The sequence below is a fragment of the Pelodiscus sinensis genome, chromosome 19, assembly GCF_052426305.1.
Source record: "Pelodiscus sinensis isolate ZL-2025 chromosome 19, ASM5242630v1, whole genome shotgun sequence".
Taxonomy (NCBI): Eukaryota; Metazoa; Chordata; order Testudines; family Trionychidae; genus Pelodiscus; species Pelodiscus sinensis.
The window spans coordinates 15,836,049-15,852,275 of NC_143070.1; the positions used below are offsets into that span (position 1 = coordinate 15,836,049).

Consider the following 16,227-nt stretch of genomic DNA (forward strand, 5'->3'; position numbering starts at 1 on the left):
AACAAACAAAATTCAAACAGTCATGCAAACTCACACCAAAAGCGAGTACTCTCACCAAGTAGTCTGTTCAGTGGTGGGATCTCTTGCGGTCCCTCTCAAACTCTCCTGTCTGCAGCTCCTGTCCGCTTTGCTGCTGGCCATCCCATGCATGGGGTAGGAAGCAGCTAGACTGGAGTAGTCCCTGCCTGTGATGGGAGTGGGGGGTGTTCCAGCTCAGCAACCCTCAAGCTAACAGCCCTGCCTGCCCCTTTTCATCAGTTAACTGGTTAAACTTAACATTTGACTGGTTAACAAATTACACAGCCGGCAGCATCTGTTCCTACTGGTGGTGCAAATCTGTGCATGTCTTGGTGTGCAGAACAAAATTGATTCTGCACATAGATAGGAAAAAAATTAGAGGGAACATTGCCCCTGACCTGCCCCCCTTGTTCTGTCTCAGCTTCCAGCTCAGCCAGGGAATCTGGAGCTAGGAGGGACCCGGGGTCAACACCTGCCTCGCCGTACTTTGCTACTTATGGATCAGGCCCATCACCAGACAGGAGTCAAGCCCGGCCCAGCATCCCCAGCCTGAGCGTGGCTGAGACACCATGGAGGCAGCAGCTGGGAGCGTCAAGAATGAAGTGTCTCTGCAGCCACCGCATGTTGAAGCCAATGGACTCCTGAGGAACAGAGAGCAGCCAGGTAATGGGGGCGTTGCTGCCTGGGACTGGGCTGAGGAGAGACACTGAGGCTGCCTGGGACTGTAAAGGGTCGGGCACAGGGTCTCCTTGCCTTCAGCCCCTGGTCCTGCCTCGTCCCCCCTTTTCCCCTCAGGGCTGGCATCTGGAGCCCCACAGGGAGCCCAGGAAATTGCAGGGAGCCATAGGAACGGGGGAGAGAGCAGCCCCTGGTGGGATGATAGGAGTTACTATAGAGAATTTCTGGGCGTTTGGCTGGTGAATCTTGCCCACATGCTCAGGGTTTAGCTGATCGCCATACTTGGGGTCGGGAAGGAATTTTCCTCCAGGGTAGATTGGCAGAGGCCCTGGAGGTTTTTCGCCTTCCTCTGTAGCATGGGGCACAGATCACAGCTGGATGATTCTCTGCATCTTGGGGTCTTCAAAGTATTTGAAGGCTTCAATATCTGAGCTATAGGTGAGAGGATTATTCTAGGAGGGGTGGGTGAGATTCTGTGGTCTGCACTGTGCAGGGGGTCAGACTAGATGATCGTAATGGTCCCTTCTGACCTTAAAGTCTATGAGTCCATGAGTCTGTATCCCTGCCCCCAGGTTCCTGCCCGTGGCAGGTGGCAGGTCCATGGTTGCCCATCCCTGTGGCTCTTGCCATGACCCAGCTCCGAGGCCCTGCTCCCCAGCCAGAGCCAGTTCGTGGTAACAGCCCCAAGGGCAGCTGTGGGGAGCCATGGACCTGGCTTCTGTACTGGAGGGCAGGGCCTGGGAGCAGGGACATGGCCCTGAGGCAGCTCCCAATGCCCCCGCCCCAGGTAACTGGGGAGGCCCAAGGTGACAAGGAAGCTGCTGGAGGTGGGTTTGGGTGGGGGTGAGGGTGGGTCCCCCACTGGCTGGGTCCCCCCCTGGCCCAATGGCTATGGCTCAGCCTCCAGAGTGTGGGATTGTGGGTTCAAATTCCTGCCCCCCCAGCTGGTGATGGGGCCCTGGAGGAAAGGGTGGGGCCACAGAGGGGGCAAAGCCCTGCCTCCCCACATCTGGGAAGCTTCCACTACCCTTGACACAAATGCCCCCCCAGCCCACCACCCATGCATGGGCAGCAGAGGGGCTGGCTCTCCCAGGGCCCCAATTCCTGGCTCCCAGTGGCTGGCTGATGCACACAGTGGTGGGCATGTGGCTGGGCAGGGGCCGTTTTAGCTGGTAGGCTTACCAGGTAGCTTTAGAAAAAATACTGGACACACTTGATCGGGGGGAAGGGACCGGCGGGGGGGGGCGGGGGGAGAGGAGGGGGGCAGTGCGGCTGGCCAGGGGAGATCGGAAAAAATTCCAGACACACTTGATGGGGGGAGGGACTGGAGGGAGGCTGGCCAGAGGGAGTGGGGCTGGCTGGGAGGAGAGGGAGAACAGGAAGCAGGGCTGGTGGGGAGAGGGTCAAGGGCAGCGTGGCTGACCAGGGGAGATTGGGGGGGGGTCAAGGGATCAGGACTGGCTGGGACAGTTTGGGAGAAGGAGAACTGGTGGGCAGGAAGCAGGGGGGGTCAGAGAAAGCGGGGGTCGGGGGGAGAGAGAATCGGCCGGCAGGGAGTGGTACTGACCCGGGCACATGCAAATCCCAGGGCGCTGCCTGTTCTGCACACAGTCCTGGCGCAGCGCCAGTGAGTTCTGCTGCGGCTGCACAAGGCGCTTGCCCAGTGCTCAGGAGCACAGACGGGGCTTCCCCTCCCCTCAAGACGTCAGATGCAACCAGAGGCTCCCAGCGCCAATCGTGCCCCTCCTCCCGGTCACTCCCCCTCTCCCTGCTAGGCTTCCGTCTGGTGTCCAGCTGGAAAACCAGAAAATACCAGACATTGCTCATGTCCAGTATTTTCTGTTTTTTTTTTTACTGGACTGAGGGCCCAACAACTGGACTGTCCAGTAGAATACCAGACACCTGGCAACCCTATGGACTGGTGGGTCAGACCCCCTGTGACAGCCCTGGCCCCTCTCGGCCTGGCTCCTTCTCCCCCACCGGCCACGTGGTGCCGGGATGAGACCCCGTGTGTTGGGACGGGCACTGGGGGGGGGGGGGGCTCCTCCCACTGGAACATGCGGGTCCTTATCTCCGTGCCCTGAGCTCACCAGCTGGCAGTGCTGGGGGTGCTGGGTTGAGGGGGGATGGGCTGTTCTGCCAGCCCCAGCCTGCCTGAGCCCCCGGGTGCCTCTCCCAGAGCATCTGGCGGGAGGCGGGAGGGGCAGAACGGGGAATGTTCTACGGCAGCCCCAGCCTGGCGCTGTCAGTGAGACGCGGCCTCGCGGCCTGACGGGTCCCTCTGTTTCAGGTCATCATGGTAACTCCAGGACACATAACTACAAGACATGTGCAGTTGCCCTCGGAGTCGTGTGCTTAGTTCTCCTTGTCGCTGTTATTGTCCTGGCGGGTGAGTTCTCAGCCCTCCCTGCCCCCCCTCTCTGCAGATCTCACCCCCATGGAGCTGCCCCAGTTACAGCGTCTCCTCCTGGCCTGTCTGGCTCCTGCCCCTGGACAGGGGGCTCCTGAGGAATGTCCATCAGCCCCTGTTCAGCCCAGGCCTCTGCAAACAGGTGCTGCTTGGTCGGAGCAGCTAGGGATGCCAGATGGTTGAAACAAAAATACTGAACATTCCCCTCCCCCCTAAAAAAAAAAAAAAACCACTGGGAAAAAATTCTGTTGAAGGAGAAAAAAAGGGGGGGGAGAGATGAAAGTTGTTCCCCCTAGGTCTTTTGGCCAGCAGCCTTGGGGAACCAGGTAAGCACAGGGGCTGGGGTCGGGGATGTTGGGGGCTGGGCGCTCAGTGTTTGTAGGGTTGCCAGTGCCTGGCATTTTCACCTCCTGGCCGGGGAAAAAATCAGAAAATACCCGACATTTTAGGTATCAGGTATTCTCTGAATTTTTTACAGGACAGGAGCCAAAAATACCAGACTGTCCGGGTGAAAACTGTACACCTGGTAACCCTAGGAACAGCCCCTGTACAGCCTGACACCCCTTCTCCCCCGCGGACAAGGGGCTGACTACAGCAGCCTCCCCTGTCCTGCCCGCTGCTTACACTAGAGGTAGCAGGAGTGGGGGCAGGTGGCACCACAGAGACAGGGCTGGTAGGAACTGAGTTCTAAGCCGGCTCCCCCAGCACTGGCTCCTGTTTCCCTCAACCCTGCCTTGCTGCCGCTCACAAAGAGGCAGCAAAGGGAGAGGGTAGGGCCGGGGGAGGAGGGGACGAGTAAGTTTGTGCTTATCTGGTAGTCTAGTAGTCGACTACTTGTTAACACCCCTAACCTGGGAAGTGCAGGGCCCCACAGCGCTAGTGACTCCCCTGCCTGCACACACAGGGCATGGCCATGTCGGGGTGGCTGTGAACGGGAACGGGATCCCAGCTGTGTCTGCCATTGGCCTGGGGTGTGTGTGTGGGGGGGTGGTGTATCTGTTGCCCTGGGATCTGATCATTGGGCCCCTGGAGGGTGGAGCAGGTGGCAGAGGGAAGCGTGTCCAGGCCTGTCTGCACTGGCCATGCTCCGTGACAGCATGGTGATAGAGTTGACTTGGTGCAATCTGCTAAGGCAGCTCTTCCTACATTGAAAATGAAGAGCTGCAGCGCAGCTGGCTCCTGGGGCTGGCATGAGCTGGCTCCTGGAGACACTCCCGCTGCAGCTCTGGTTCTATCGACTAATCATACAATCGATGCAAATGGAATCAACAACACGATTAGTCGTTAACTGTGGTTCTCTGTCTTTAGATGTTACTGCCTCCCCATCCTTACAACAGTGTTAGGGGATCCCACTGCTGTTCTCATGGTCCTGAAAGGGTGTTATTGGAGGGAGAGAGGCGAGAGAGTTCCCTTCTAGCTGCTCTGTCTGGGGGCAGAAGTGTGTCTATGCAAGAACAACGGGGTGTCCTGTGGTGCCTTAGAGACTAACAGATTTATTTGGGCATAAGTTTTTGAGGGTAAAATCACTTTATCAGATGCATTGGAGTGAAAATTACAGAGGCAGGAGATATGTGTATGTGTGTGTGTGTACAGGCAGTCCCCGGGTTACGTACAAGATAGGGACTGTAGGTTTGTTCTTAAGTTGAATCTGTATGTAAGTCGGAACTGGCATCCAGATTCAGCCGCTGCTGAAACTGATCAGTTTCAACAGCGGCTGAATCTGGACGCCAGTTCTGACTTACATACAGATTCAACTTAAGAACCCCAGGCATCCCCAAGTCAGCTGCTGCTGAAACTGATCAGCGGCTGATTCCAGGAAGCCCGGGGCAGGGGCTTCCTGTAGTCAGCCACTGGTCAGTTTCAGCAGCGGCTGTCTTGGGGACGCCTGGGGCAGAGCAGCTGGGGTGCTGCTGGGTTGGTCCAGTAGCGCCCAGAGCGGCGCTATGGAACCAACCGGCAGCGTCCCAGCTGCTGTACCACAGGTGTCCGGAGCAAAGCCACGGAGCACGGGGGCAGCGGAACAGCCCAGACGCGCCGTGGCTGTCCTGCTGCCCTCGGGCTCCGCGGCTTTGCTCTGCTCTGCTTCCCGTCCCCCTGGTCTGCAGCCTTTTGTCAGCTGCCTCCCTGTCAAATGTGAACTGACACAATGGCCCAGAGAAACCAGGGACAGGTGACCCCCCCCATGGGCGCTGGATTCCCAGCGTCCTCCTGGCTCCTTCACACCCCCTTCCCCTTCAGAACCTGCCAGGGTCAGAGGTGTATCAGCAGCCTGGGGCACCGGGATCATTTCTGTTCATCCATGGGCAGGTCCTCTCACCCCACCTTTTCTTGTCTCATTTCAGTGCTGTTATCTGGGCGCTTTCCAGCTGTGCAGGGCCCCGCATGCCCAGACCACTGGGTCGGCTACCAGAGGAAATGCTACTATTTCTCCACAGCTGAAGGAAACTGGACCTACAGCCAGAACAACTGCTCTGCCCTGGGGGCCTCCCTGGCTGGGATCGATACCCTGCAGGAAATGGTGAGAAACTCGTCGCACTGGCCTGGCCTGGGCTCTGCGGCTGCAGCTCGTAGCCCAGGGCCAATGGACTTTCCAGTTGCTGAATGTCCAGCCTGGCTGGGCCCCTCTGGTGTCAGTGACCGGGGGGATCAGCCACTGTCAGGCTTCTCAGCAGGAAACGCCCCTCTGGGGCTGGAGGGGGCTGAGACCCCAGCGCGGCTGGAAGAGCCAGTGCCCCTGGGTAGGGGAAGAGCAGCCAGCTGAGTGTGGGGGAAGGGTCCTCTAAGGCCTGGCCCTTCCCAGCATCCCCTGCGCTGATCATCTCTCGCCTTCCCCGGGGAGGGCTGCAGGGAGCCCAGCTGCCCTGTCAGGTGAGGGTTTCACACAGAGCCTGGCCCAGCATGGGTTGGGGCAGGGAGCTTGGATCCAGTGGTTCCCAAGAGCAGCCCCAGCCCTGGGGAGGTTGCGGCGGGGGGGGGGGGGGGGGGAGGAGCTGGGTTTGGTGGGGGAGGGTTAATACTGAATTGCCCAGAGGGGAAACTCCCCAATGCCCCCCCCCCCCTCCCCGCCCGGGAACACTCCGAGTCCCTCTGTGTGCCCCTGGGATTCCCTGCCTAGAACTGGAGAGCAGCAAGCTCAGGCCCTGACATCCCCTCCCGCTCTGCTGTTTGCAGCCTGGTTCGCCACTGTGGAAAAGCGTCCTCCACCACTGGATTGGCCTCCGGAGGGACCCGGAGAAGCCCTGGAAATGGATCGATGGCACCGAATTCAACAACCAGTGAGTCTTTCTGACCCAGCTTTTCTGTGCCAAATTACTGCTTCTCCTTCTGCTAAGACTCACTTGAGCAACACTGGGCAGTTTGGGTTGGTTGGGCCTTCAGGAGCTTATCCAGATTCAGCGGGGGTGGGTGCAGGGGGGGAGGAGGAGAAGAGCCTGGGGTTAAAATATCCCTCTTCCCCACTGTAATAGCTTCTTGGAGGCACATTGATCTTAGACCAGGGTAGGTAATAATTTGAGAGGGGCCACTACAAGATTTTGGTAAGTTATCAAGGGCTGCACTTGCATAAGCCAGGCGCCGCCATTTTTAAATCCCGGCTCGTTCGAACCCCGTGCCACGGGGCACGGACTAGGTAGTTTGGACTAGGCTTCCTAGTCCGAACTACCGTTACTCCTCGTGGAATGACCTACTCCGTGCCGCGTGTAGCCGTGCTGCACGGGGTTCGAATGAGCCGGGATTTTAAAATGGCGGCACCCGGCTTATGCAAATGAAGCCCGGGAAATTCAAATCCCTCCTAGTTCGAACTAGCGGGGTAGTGTAGACATACCCAGAGAGTGTATGGGTGCAGGAGAGGATTCGGACCAGGAGGAGGGATGCAGGGTCTGGGAGGGGATTGAGACCAGTGTCCCCTGTAAGCCAAACACTTGTGACACCAATCAGGAGAGTTTCCAGTGTCACCCAGTTGATCAATAGAGGATCCACAGCTAGGTTTCTGTTTCTTCTGGTGGTGAACTTCTGCACATGCCGTGGTGCACAGAACAAAACTGATTCTTCACCTCAATGAAAAAATTCATCCATGAATGGAAAAGATTAGAGGGAATATTTGTTGTGAGCGGGGACAAGCGTGCAGAAGGGAGGGGTAGGGGTTTGGAAGGAGTGGGATGCCAAAGGCAAGCTCTGACCATGAGGTGTTTACCTTAGGCAGCTCCCAACCAGCAGCCAAGAAGGAGCCTCAAGCACCAGAGGGAGTTCTGCTAGGCTGGACCACAGCCTCCTCTCCCTGCCTGGTGCTTGCTCCCTGCCTGCTGTAGCCCCCACATATCACTCACAGCTGCCAGCTTGCAGGAGCCATGTGTGTGCCTTGGGGGACCCTCCATGTGCTGTCTTTCACCTCAAGCACAGCCCATGAACTGTGAGATTGCACTGGCAGCGCGGAAGGCACCCCTCCCCCCCTCCCCGGGCACACAGAGTTGCACGTGGTCTCCTCTGCCAGTCACTTTGAGCAGCATGCAGGGGTGAAGCAGGCAAGGTGACTCCTTCTGGGCTGTGGGATGGCTCCAGACCACTGGAGGGATTTTGCCCACCCTGGCTTTGGCTTTGCTGCCCCACTGCTCCTTTTGTCGCTGTCCCCTGTCACTGTGGGTGGAGCCTGGCGTTGGAAGGGAACTGAAGGGCTGTGAATGCAGCAGCTACCTGCCCTGTGTGAGGGTCGCCCCCTGTCTGTGACCAACGGGAAACACCCGGCTCCTGCCTCACACCCGCTCCCTGGCTTCTGCCCTGCAGGTTTCCAATAGCAGGAGATGGTGACTGCGCGTATGTGAACGAGAAAGGGGTCAGCAGCCTGCGATGCACCAGCGAGAGACGCTGGATCTGCAGCAAACCTGATGTATTTACAAAGGCACAGGAGGTTACAGTGGAAGGGGGCTCATAACATAGTACTGTGAAAATTAGCCCTGGAAAAGTCTGATTAGGCTTATGCTCTGTTTGGTGAATATCACAATCTACTCTCTATTTATCAGTTTGTTTGACCAAGAAATTCCAGGACCACCACATTCAGTCTGCAGTTTACATTACAGCAGAGGAAACAAAGGGTTTGGCTGTGCCAAGAAAATGGGATTTTTCTGGAAGGGGACTGCTTCTCAAACCAAAAAGAGATGGAATCACCAAAGCAAGTACAGCCCTCAGAACTGACATCACTGAGCAAATGATGAAAGCCAAGCTGAGCCAGAAAAATTGGATGACACCTGGAATGGATTTGCTCAATATATTTTTCAGAAGAGAGAAAACTGAGAAATTTGGAGTAGTGCTTTGTTTTGGCACAGCTAAATCAATGTATAAGCCATTTGAAAACTGGAAGAAAATGTTACCAGAAACCAAACTGATAAGAGCCTTTGTTTGGTAAAACATAGTGAATGATAAGTATTTTTTCTTCATCTCTAAAATCTTTAATAGAATTGACACTTTAAAAGTTAGTTAATTGTTCCTTTTTTAAAGTATCTCTCTTTTTAAGAAAGCCACAAGCAGGCTACATCTACACTGGCATGATCTTGCACAAAAACTCTTTAACATAAGTAGTTGTGCAAGAGAGCATCTACAGTGCCTTGTGTTTTTGCACAAGAGATGTGCTTTTGTGCAAGAGCATCCATACTAGTGTAGACACTCTCTTGTGCAAGAAAGCTCTGATGGCCATTTTAACCATAGGGCTTTCTTGCACAAGAAATTCATGTTGTCTGGCTACCCTGGCCTCTTGCGCAAGAACAGTTGCACAAAAGGGCTTATTCTTGAGTGGTAGCAATTAGTTCTTGCGCAAGAAGCCCTGATTTCAAACATTAGAACATCAGTGTACTTGTACAAGAACTCATGGCCAGTGTAGACAGGCAGCAAGTTTTTGCACAAAAGCAGCCACTTTTGCGCAAGATTGCACCAATGTAGATGTAGCATAAAAGTTAACTTAATAACATTAACACTATTAAAAAAATGCAATAATTTCAGTAAAGCACATACCTTTAAATACCCAACAATTTTAATTGAGTTAAAGACCCTAGCAGCACTGCCAAGTAAATATGCTAGTGCCAAATATCAGGGAACGTACAATCTAATTCTCAGGGCAGGGAGCCTAGCAAATGCTCCCTCTGATCTGGTGCTGATGGGTAGGGGCTGCTCCCAAGCTCTCGCTGAAGGGAGCCCTTTTAAACTAGCCTCAGCAGGTGCTTAACAGGCTGCAGGTGCAACTGCCTCTTGCTTCAGGTGCCTGTCTGACATAATTGCTCTATACCAGTCCCTGCCCTGCTCACTCAATCCTGCTCTACACTAGGGCTGCATCACGTGGCATGATTTTCCACAAATGCTTTTAACGGAAAAGTTTTTCTGTTAAAAGCATTTGTGGAAAAGAGCGTCTAGATTAGTACAGACGCTTCTGCACAAAAGCATCCATGGCCAATCTAGACGCGCTTTTGTGCAAAAAAGCCCCAATCGCCATTTTAGCCATCGGGGCTTTTTTGCGCAAAACAATTCTGGGTTGTCTACACTGGCCCACTTGTGCAAAAGCATTTGTGCAAGAGGGCTTTTGCCCGAGCGGGAGCGTCATTGTATTTGCAAGAAGCACTGATTTTGTACATTACAAAGTCAGTGCTCTTGCGCAAATTCAAGCAGCCAGTATAGACAGCTGGCAAGTTTTTTGCACAAAAGCACCTGCTTTTGTGCAAAATCTTTCTAGTCTAGACGCATCCTAGGGCTTTATTTAAAAAATAACCCCCTTTAGGTTGAATTTATAAGTGGCACGTCCACACTACTAAGCCTCTTATTTCAAAATAACAGGTCATTTATTTTGAAACCTGCTTTCTTCGGGGGAATAATATTAATTCTGAAATAGTTATTTTGAAATAGCAGTAGTGTGGATACGCTGCTGCTATTTTGAAATTACTCCCCAGTGTCATTCAAACGAATTACTCCCAGTGCTTTCTGGGGCTCTAGTCTGAGGCAGGTTCTCCTAATGTGGACACGCTACTTTGACTTAAATCCAAGACCTCCCCATAGTGGGGACATGCTATTTCAGTTTTGTTAAATCAGAAGTTAAGTCAATTTTAGTTACTTTGAAATAATTTCCTAGTGTAGACATGGTCTCAGGGAACTGTAAACTATTCATCCAGTGGTCTGTGTATTTATCTTCCTCTAACCTATGGTAGTTAGTTGGTGTGGGTCATATATATATATATTAATATTTATATAACTAAACATTTTCCCCGTTCTAATTTTTGGACATGGATTGTAGTATAATAAATGGAACAATGAATTCACGCTGCTGTGGTTCTTTTGGGCACCAATGATCACTAATTTGGCTGCTGAATCTGAGAGAGCTGCATATTCCTGTTAGGGACTCTTACCTTCTGATTCTTAAGATTGTAACTTATTTGTATATGTTCACCAGCTTTTAACCTTATAAAGAAGTCATTTCCTTTACAATCAATTTGCCGCTAGCACTGTCTTTGAGAGCGAAAGGGCCGTTCACCTGGGGTAAGTGACTAGACCAGGGCTACTCAACGTTGGAAGCCCTGGGAACCACAATGATACTCACAGCACCTGCTGAGGGCAGCAACTTCAATGAAAAAATATATGTAAATAGTTTTTCACACTGATGGGCATAAATACAAAGCTGAAGGCAAGACTACAGAACACACAGGCCCTGTTTAAGTCGGTTCTGCTGCTATCAATAAAATGCAGTAGCTACGTGATTCCCACCCACATGACAGCATTTTTACTGAGCAATGACAGTCCAGGAGTTTAACCACTAAAACGCATCTCGACAGAAGACCATTCTATTGACTTGTCGTTGTGGAGCATATTCCCAGTGGAGGCCATGTTCAAAGGATCCCACCCACGGGCTGTGTGCTGAGCCCTGTGTAAACTCAAACTACACCGTGGGCTGTGTTGAGTAGCCCTGGATTAGACCTTTAGGATGGGAAGTAACCTGAACACAGCTGTGATTCTTGCTATAAGGGACCATCTGTCACAGGGCACCCCAATGCTGGGGAGCCTGTGCTGCCACTCCAGCTCTCCCACCTCCTCCTGCATGTGGGGCTGCTGCACCCCAAATCTACTCATCTGGGCCCCCCTAGGCTCTGGTGCCCAAGGGGAATGGGGCAGTGTCCTTCTGCTTCTCAGTTGGAGACTGCCTTCATGAGGATCTTTGTTTGTTTTTTGCTACTCACTTATGTGGCCCTCAACTGATTTTTGTCTGTGGTTTTGTGGCCCCTGACTCCACCCAGAAAAGGTTCCCCATTCCTGATCTATTGCAAAGGCTGGCTCAGCTGAGTAGCAAGGGAGCCAGGAGCTCCAAGACGCTGCAGACAGTGCTATAGCATGGCCTTGGCTCCATTGCCCGGCTTACAGGACAGAGGAACTGAGCCAGCCCTGAGCAGGGCTTGGAGGCCAAGGTGTGTGTGAGCCGGGAAGCCCTTGGTGCCAACTGGCGGTGGACATGAGCAGCTAATGATCTGCAAGGTCCCGGGGGGCTGACGGCTACATAATAGCTCACCCAAGAGGGTACAGTCACCATAAGCGTTGTGAGATGTCAGTTCAGAGACTATGGAAGGAGTTATGCTCTGACACAAGAAAACAGGGCTCTTCAGGCCTTGAAGTTAAGGCGGGTCACCAAGAGGTGAGGTACTGCAGAAATGTACTTTTCAGACCAGCGGGAACTGAGGTTCTCTTAGCCATCTGGGTATTGTGCGCCTGACACTGGATGCTCTTTACATAGTGACCAGGTGTATGTTGATTGTTTCTTCCTGGAGAGTTTCTCTCGTGGACTTTTGCAAGCAGCAGGGGTGGGGTGTCCTGTGCAAAACTAGAAGGATTGCTCTGGGCTGCTTTGGAGGGCTGAGACATCCTGGGATCCTTCATCACAGAGGTAAGTGGACAGCAACACTGTGACTCAGTGTTTCTCAAACTGTGGGTCCCGACCCCCTGGGGCGTCGCAAGCAACTTGGAAGGGATCACAGTATCACAAGTTTGAGAACCCCTGCTGTAACTGTTGGTTTCCAACACTTCCTCTTGGCTCTCTGCTTTGTTGAGCTGATGTGGGATTTCACTAGGAACATTCATCAGTGCTGCACGTGAAGCAGAGTCACAGAAGCGCAGAGCTGGCAGAGACCTCAGGAGTCATCGACTTCAGCCCCCTGCCCAAAGCCGGACCAACCCCAACTCAATCCTCCCGGCCAGGGCTTTGTCAAGCCGGGACTTAAACACCTCTAGGGATGGAGATTTCACCCCTTCCCCAGGGAACCCATCCCAGTGCTTCCCACCCTCCTAGGGAAATCGTGGAACGGGGATCCGAGGCAGAACTGGTAAGCTGAACGAGGAGGAGAGTATTACTGTTCCTTTTGAAGTAGAGGATCTGTGAACACTGCAGTCCTCCAGGGCAGAGTGGGCCTATCACTACCCTGCAGTGACTACAGGCCCAGCAAGGAATGTATGGGGGGCAGTGGAGATGGGAAACTGACCTCTATTGCAGGCACAGGCCAGACTCCCTCAGGCAAAAGCATGGGCAGCTGGTAATGTAGGTAAAGGAAGGCACAACCTTCCCAAAACTGCCAGCGTGCCCAATTGCCAAAGGCTGGGGCTCTGACACAGCAGCCCTGGCCTAACATATGGTCAGGAGCGATCAGGCTGGAAGTGAGGGGGCAGAAGAGACCATAAGAGTGGCCATACTGAGTCAGACCAAAGGTCCATCCAGCCCAGTAACCTGTCTGCTGACAGTGGCCAATACCAGATGCCCCAGAGGGAGGGATCACAACAGGTAATCCTCACATGATCCCTTCCCTGTCACCCACTTCCAGAGAAACAGGGCTAGGGAACCCTTCCTACCCATCTTGGCCAATAGCCATTGACGGACCTAACCTCTGTGAATCACTCTAGCTCTTCTTTGAACCCTATTAAAGTCCTAGCTTTCACCACATCTTCTGGCAAGGAGTTCCACAGGTTGATTGTGTGCTGAGTAAAGAAAAACTTCCTTTTGTTTGCTTTAAACCTGCTGCCTATTAATTTCATTTGGTAACTATTTACTAGTTCTTATACTGTGGGAACAAGTAAATAACTTTTCCTCTCTTCATATGGGACCCGTTCCAAATCCCCCATTTTGGCTGCCCTTTTCTGAACCTTTTCCAATGTATTTTTTGAGATGAGGCGACCAAATCTGTACACAATATTCAAGCTATGGGTGTCCCATGGTTTTATGGAAAGGCAATAAGATATTCTCTGTCTTATTATCTATCCCTTTTTTTAATGATTCCTAACATTCTGTTTGCTTTTTTGACTGCTGCTGCGCACGGAGTGGGCGTTTTCGGAGAACTCTCCACAATGACTCCAAGATCTCTCTCTTGAGTAGCTGGCTGCAAGGGCAGAGCCTTGGGTGAAGGGGCAGGGACGGAGCTTGCCCTCCCTAGCTGGGTTTTCACTTGTCACCCATGGGCAAAATGCAGGTGGTGAGCCACCTCCCTAGCTATCCTGGGAGGCAGCAGAGGGTGCTAACTTACTGCAGGTTCAGGGCAGGTACAAATCACACCCCAAGGGCCCAGTCCTGTGGGAAGGACCATGGTAAGTGCTGTGACCACAAGGGGCATGTGAGTCCCAGTACCTCCCAGAGCTCTGCTCTGCTCCTGGCTCAGAGCTAAAGCCACAATCCCGGCTCATGGAACTAAACCCAGGGTGCTGCATATTTCAGAGACAAACTAGTCTCCTCTGACCTGCTGGTTATATCAGGGCAGCTTCTTCCTGGCAGAGCCATTTGAACTCAGCACCACACGGCTCCAAGTGAATCTGGCTGCCTCTGATCCCACCGCAGCTGTTCCTGTCCCCAGGGCCTGAGACGGGGAAGCAGCAGAATGGAAGCGAGTCCGTGTCACTGTGGTTCCCTGTGTGGGTTTATCCCTGTAACTTTGCTGCAGAGCTTCAGTCAACAGCCCAGGAGGTGGGATGAGTTTGGGGATCTCTGGAAGGAACTGGGACAGGGTGGGCAATCATTTTTGTTGGGGGCAACATCAAGATTTTGGCAAGTGGTCAAGGGCAGGACATTTTTATGACGGAGATGCAGGGTCTAGGATAGCGGTTGAGTGCAGAAGGGAGCTCAGAGTAGGGTACTGGGGTGCCGGACTGGGTGTGGGGTCCGAGAGGGAGTTTAGGTGAAGGAGGGAGCTGTGATCTGGGGCAGAAGAATGGAGGGGCAGGTCTGGTAAGGAGTATGGGTGTAGGTGAGATTCTGGCCTTGGGCAGGGGTACAGAAGGAGATGAAAAGTCTGGAAGGGGAGGGGGGGTTGTAACCTTGTGCAGGGGATTGGGGTGCAGGGTCTGGGAGGAGGTTTGGGTGCAAGAGAAGGATTCTGGCCTGAGGAGGGGATTAGGAGGGGTGCAGAGAGTTGGGGGGATGGAGGGGCCAAGGTGTCAGAGGTAGTGTCAGAGGGGCCAAGGTGTCAGGAGGCAATTACCTAAGCAGCTCCCAGCCAGCAGCCCTCTCAGGCAGGCATCCCCCCAACCCCAGCTGCCCCAGATAGGGTTGCCAGGTGTCTGGTTTTTGCCCATACAGTCCGTTATTTCTGGCCCCTGTCTGGTAAAAAAAAAAAACAGAAACAAAAAATCAGACATGTAAAATGTCCCATATTTTCTGTTTTTCTTGGATGGAAGGCCGGTGTAGACATTGTTCCCCTGCCTTGTCTGGCATAGGCAGAGGGAAGCGAGGAGCGTGGGGATTCTTCTGTTGTTGTTGTTCTCCCTCTTTTTTTGCTCAACCAAGTTTCTTTCCTGCCACATCGGGATTTTTGGTAAAAGCATCTGGCAAGCCTAGCCCTAGACTATTGGCTGGCTGTGCACGTGGCTCTGTGCGCTGAGGGGAGGGAGGCGGGAAGGAGAGGTTTCATGTGCTGCCCCCACCCCTGGCAAAATCTCATAGGCATGGGCTGGATCAAAAGATTTGGAGGGCCAGATCTTACCCACCCCTGAACTAGGCTGAATTTAAGTGTGAGTGTAGCCATGCCCTTCGTAATGGGGTTGGAGCAAGGGAAAGAGGAAACCTGTCCCATGAGATCTGGGTGAGGGACAGCTGTAGGGATCCTGAGGGCTGGTCCAGATGAATGGTGAGGGCTGGATTCACAAAGGAGCTAAAGATCCTAATGGCCCCTTCAGGCCCTTCCCTCTCAAACCCATGTCCCCCTGGGATTCACCAAACCGCGGCTCTGTTGCCACCAAACCCTTCTGAACTCGCTCAGTGCCAGCATGTTCCCTGGGTGCCTGTGTCTTCACCTCTCTGCCATCTGCTGCTAGCTCCCTGTAGGCTGCTGGCTTGCCCAGGTCTGCAGTGGCAGCTGGGCATTCCTCTGTCTCATGTGCCAGCAGTCTCTGAGCCATGGCCAAAGGCCACTCAGGGGCTTGGGCCCCACAGATGGCAGGAGGAGCAAGTGCTGCCTGGTAACTTTGGGCCCAGGGGTTTGGGCACTCCCTGCCTGCTCAGGCTTGTAGAGCAGAAGCGGAGCCAGAAGCAGCTCCATGTGCTGCCACTCTCCCTCCCCTTACCCCAGCAGGGGAAACAGAAGCACACAGATACAAGGCTTTCCCCACAGTTCACAGTGGCTGGAGTTGAGGCCTATGGGAGCCGTGGGAGGCCGTGCCTGGGAGATAGTGCCTGGGAGTGGGGGCAGGAGGAGGGCGTGAAAGCAAGTAAGTGCCCCTCATCCTGTCATGCACAGACCACACCCCCTAACCCTGCTCCTGTGATGCCACCGGGCAGAGCTCCACACGGCCCAACCTGCTGCCTGACCCCCGTCCTCGCCCCCAATGGGTGGGAGGGGCGAGTTTGCTTTCTTCACCTCCCTGCCTGCTGGCCGGAGCTGGTGCTGCAGACGCGTGACCGTGCGCTGACCACAAGGCTGCAGGGGCAACGTGGGCTCCGCAACTACATAGGCGAAGGAGTTTGAGCTCCCGCCGCGAACCCCGTGGGAGATGGCTGCAGACCCCTGCTCTAAGGCAAGCAACCTGCCCAAGTGTGCAGGACCCGCTAAGTTTCAGTAGGAGCTTTGCCCCAATACAGATGGACCGAAGGATCGTGGAGGAGACTTCAGTGTTGGAAGAACTTGGTACGT

The 16,227-nt window shown here is 53.8% G+C and overlaps 2 protein-coding genes across 2 annotated transcripts in view; one reads left to right on the top strand and one right to left on the bottom strand.

The window, feature by feature from the left end:
* Nucleotides 1-16,227, bottom strand: part of LOC149522210 (C-type lectin domain family 2 member D-like) — a 241,450-nt gene that overhangs the window by 109,944 nt on the left and 115,279 nt on the right. The window lies entirely within an intron of this gene.
* Nucleotides 445-10,553, top strand: LOC149522212 (C-type lectin domain family 2 member B-like). The gene is made up of 5 exons (XM_089770623.1): nt 445-681; nt 2,987-3,085; nt 5,449-5,624; nt 6,278-6,381; nt 7,886-10,553. Exons 1-5 carry the CDS (start codon nt 588-590, stop codon nt 8,031-8,033), a joined length of 621 nt encoding a protein of 206 aa, XP_089626749.1. The 5' UTR covers nt 445-587; the 3' UTR covers nt 8,034-10,553.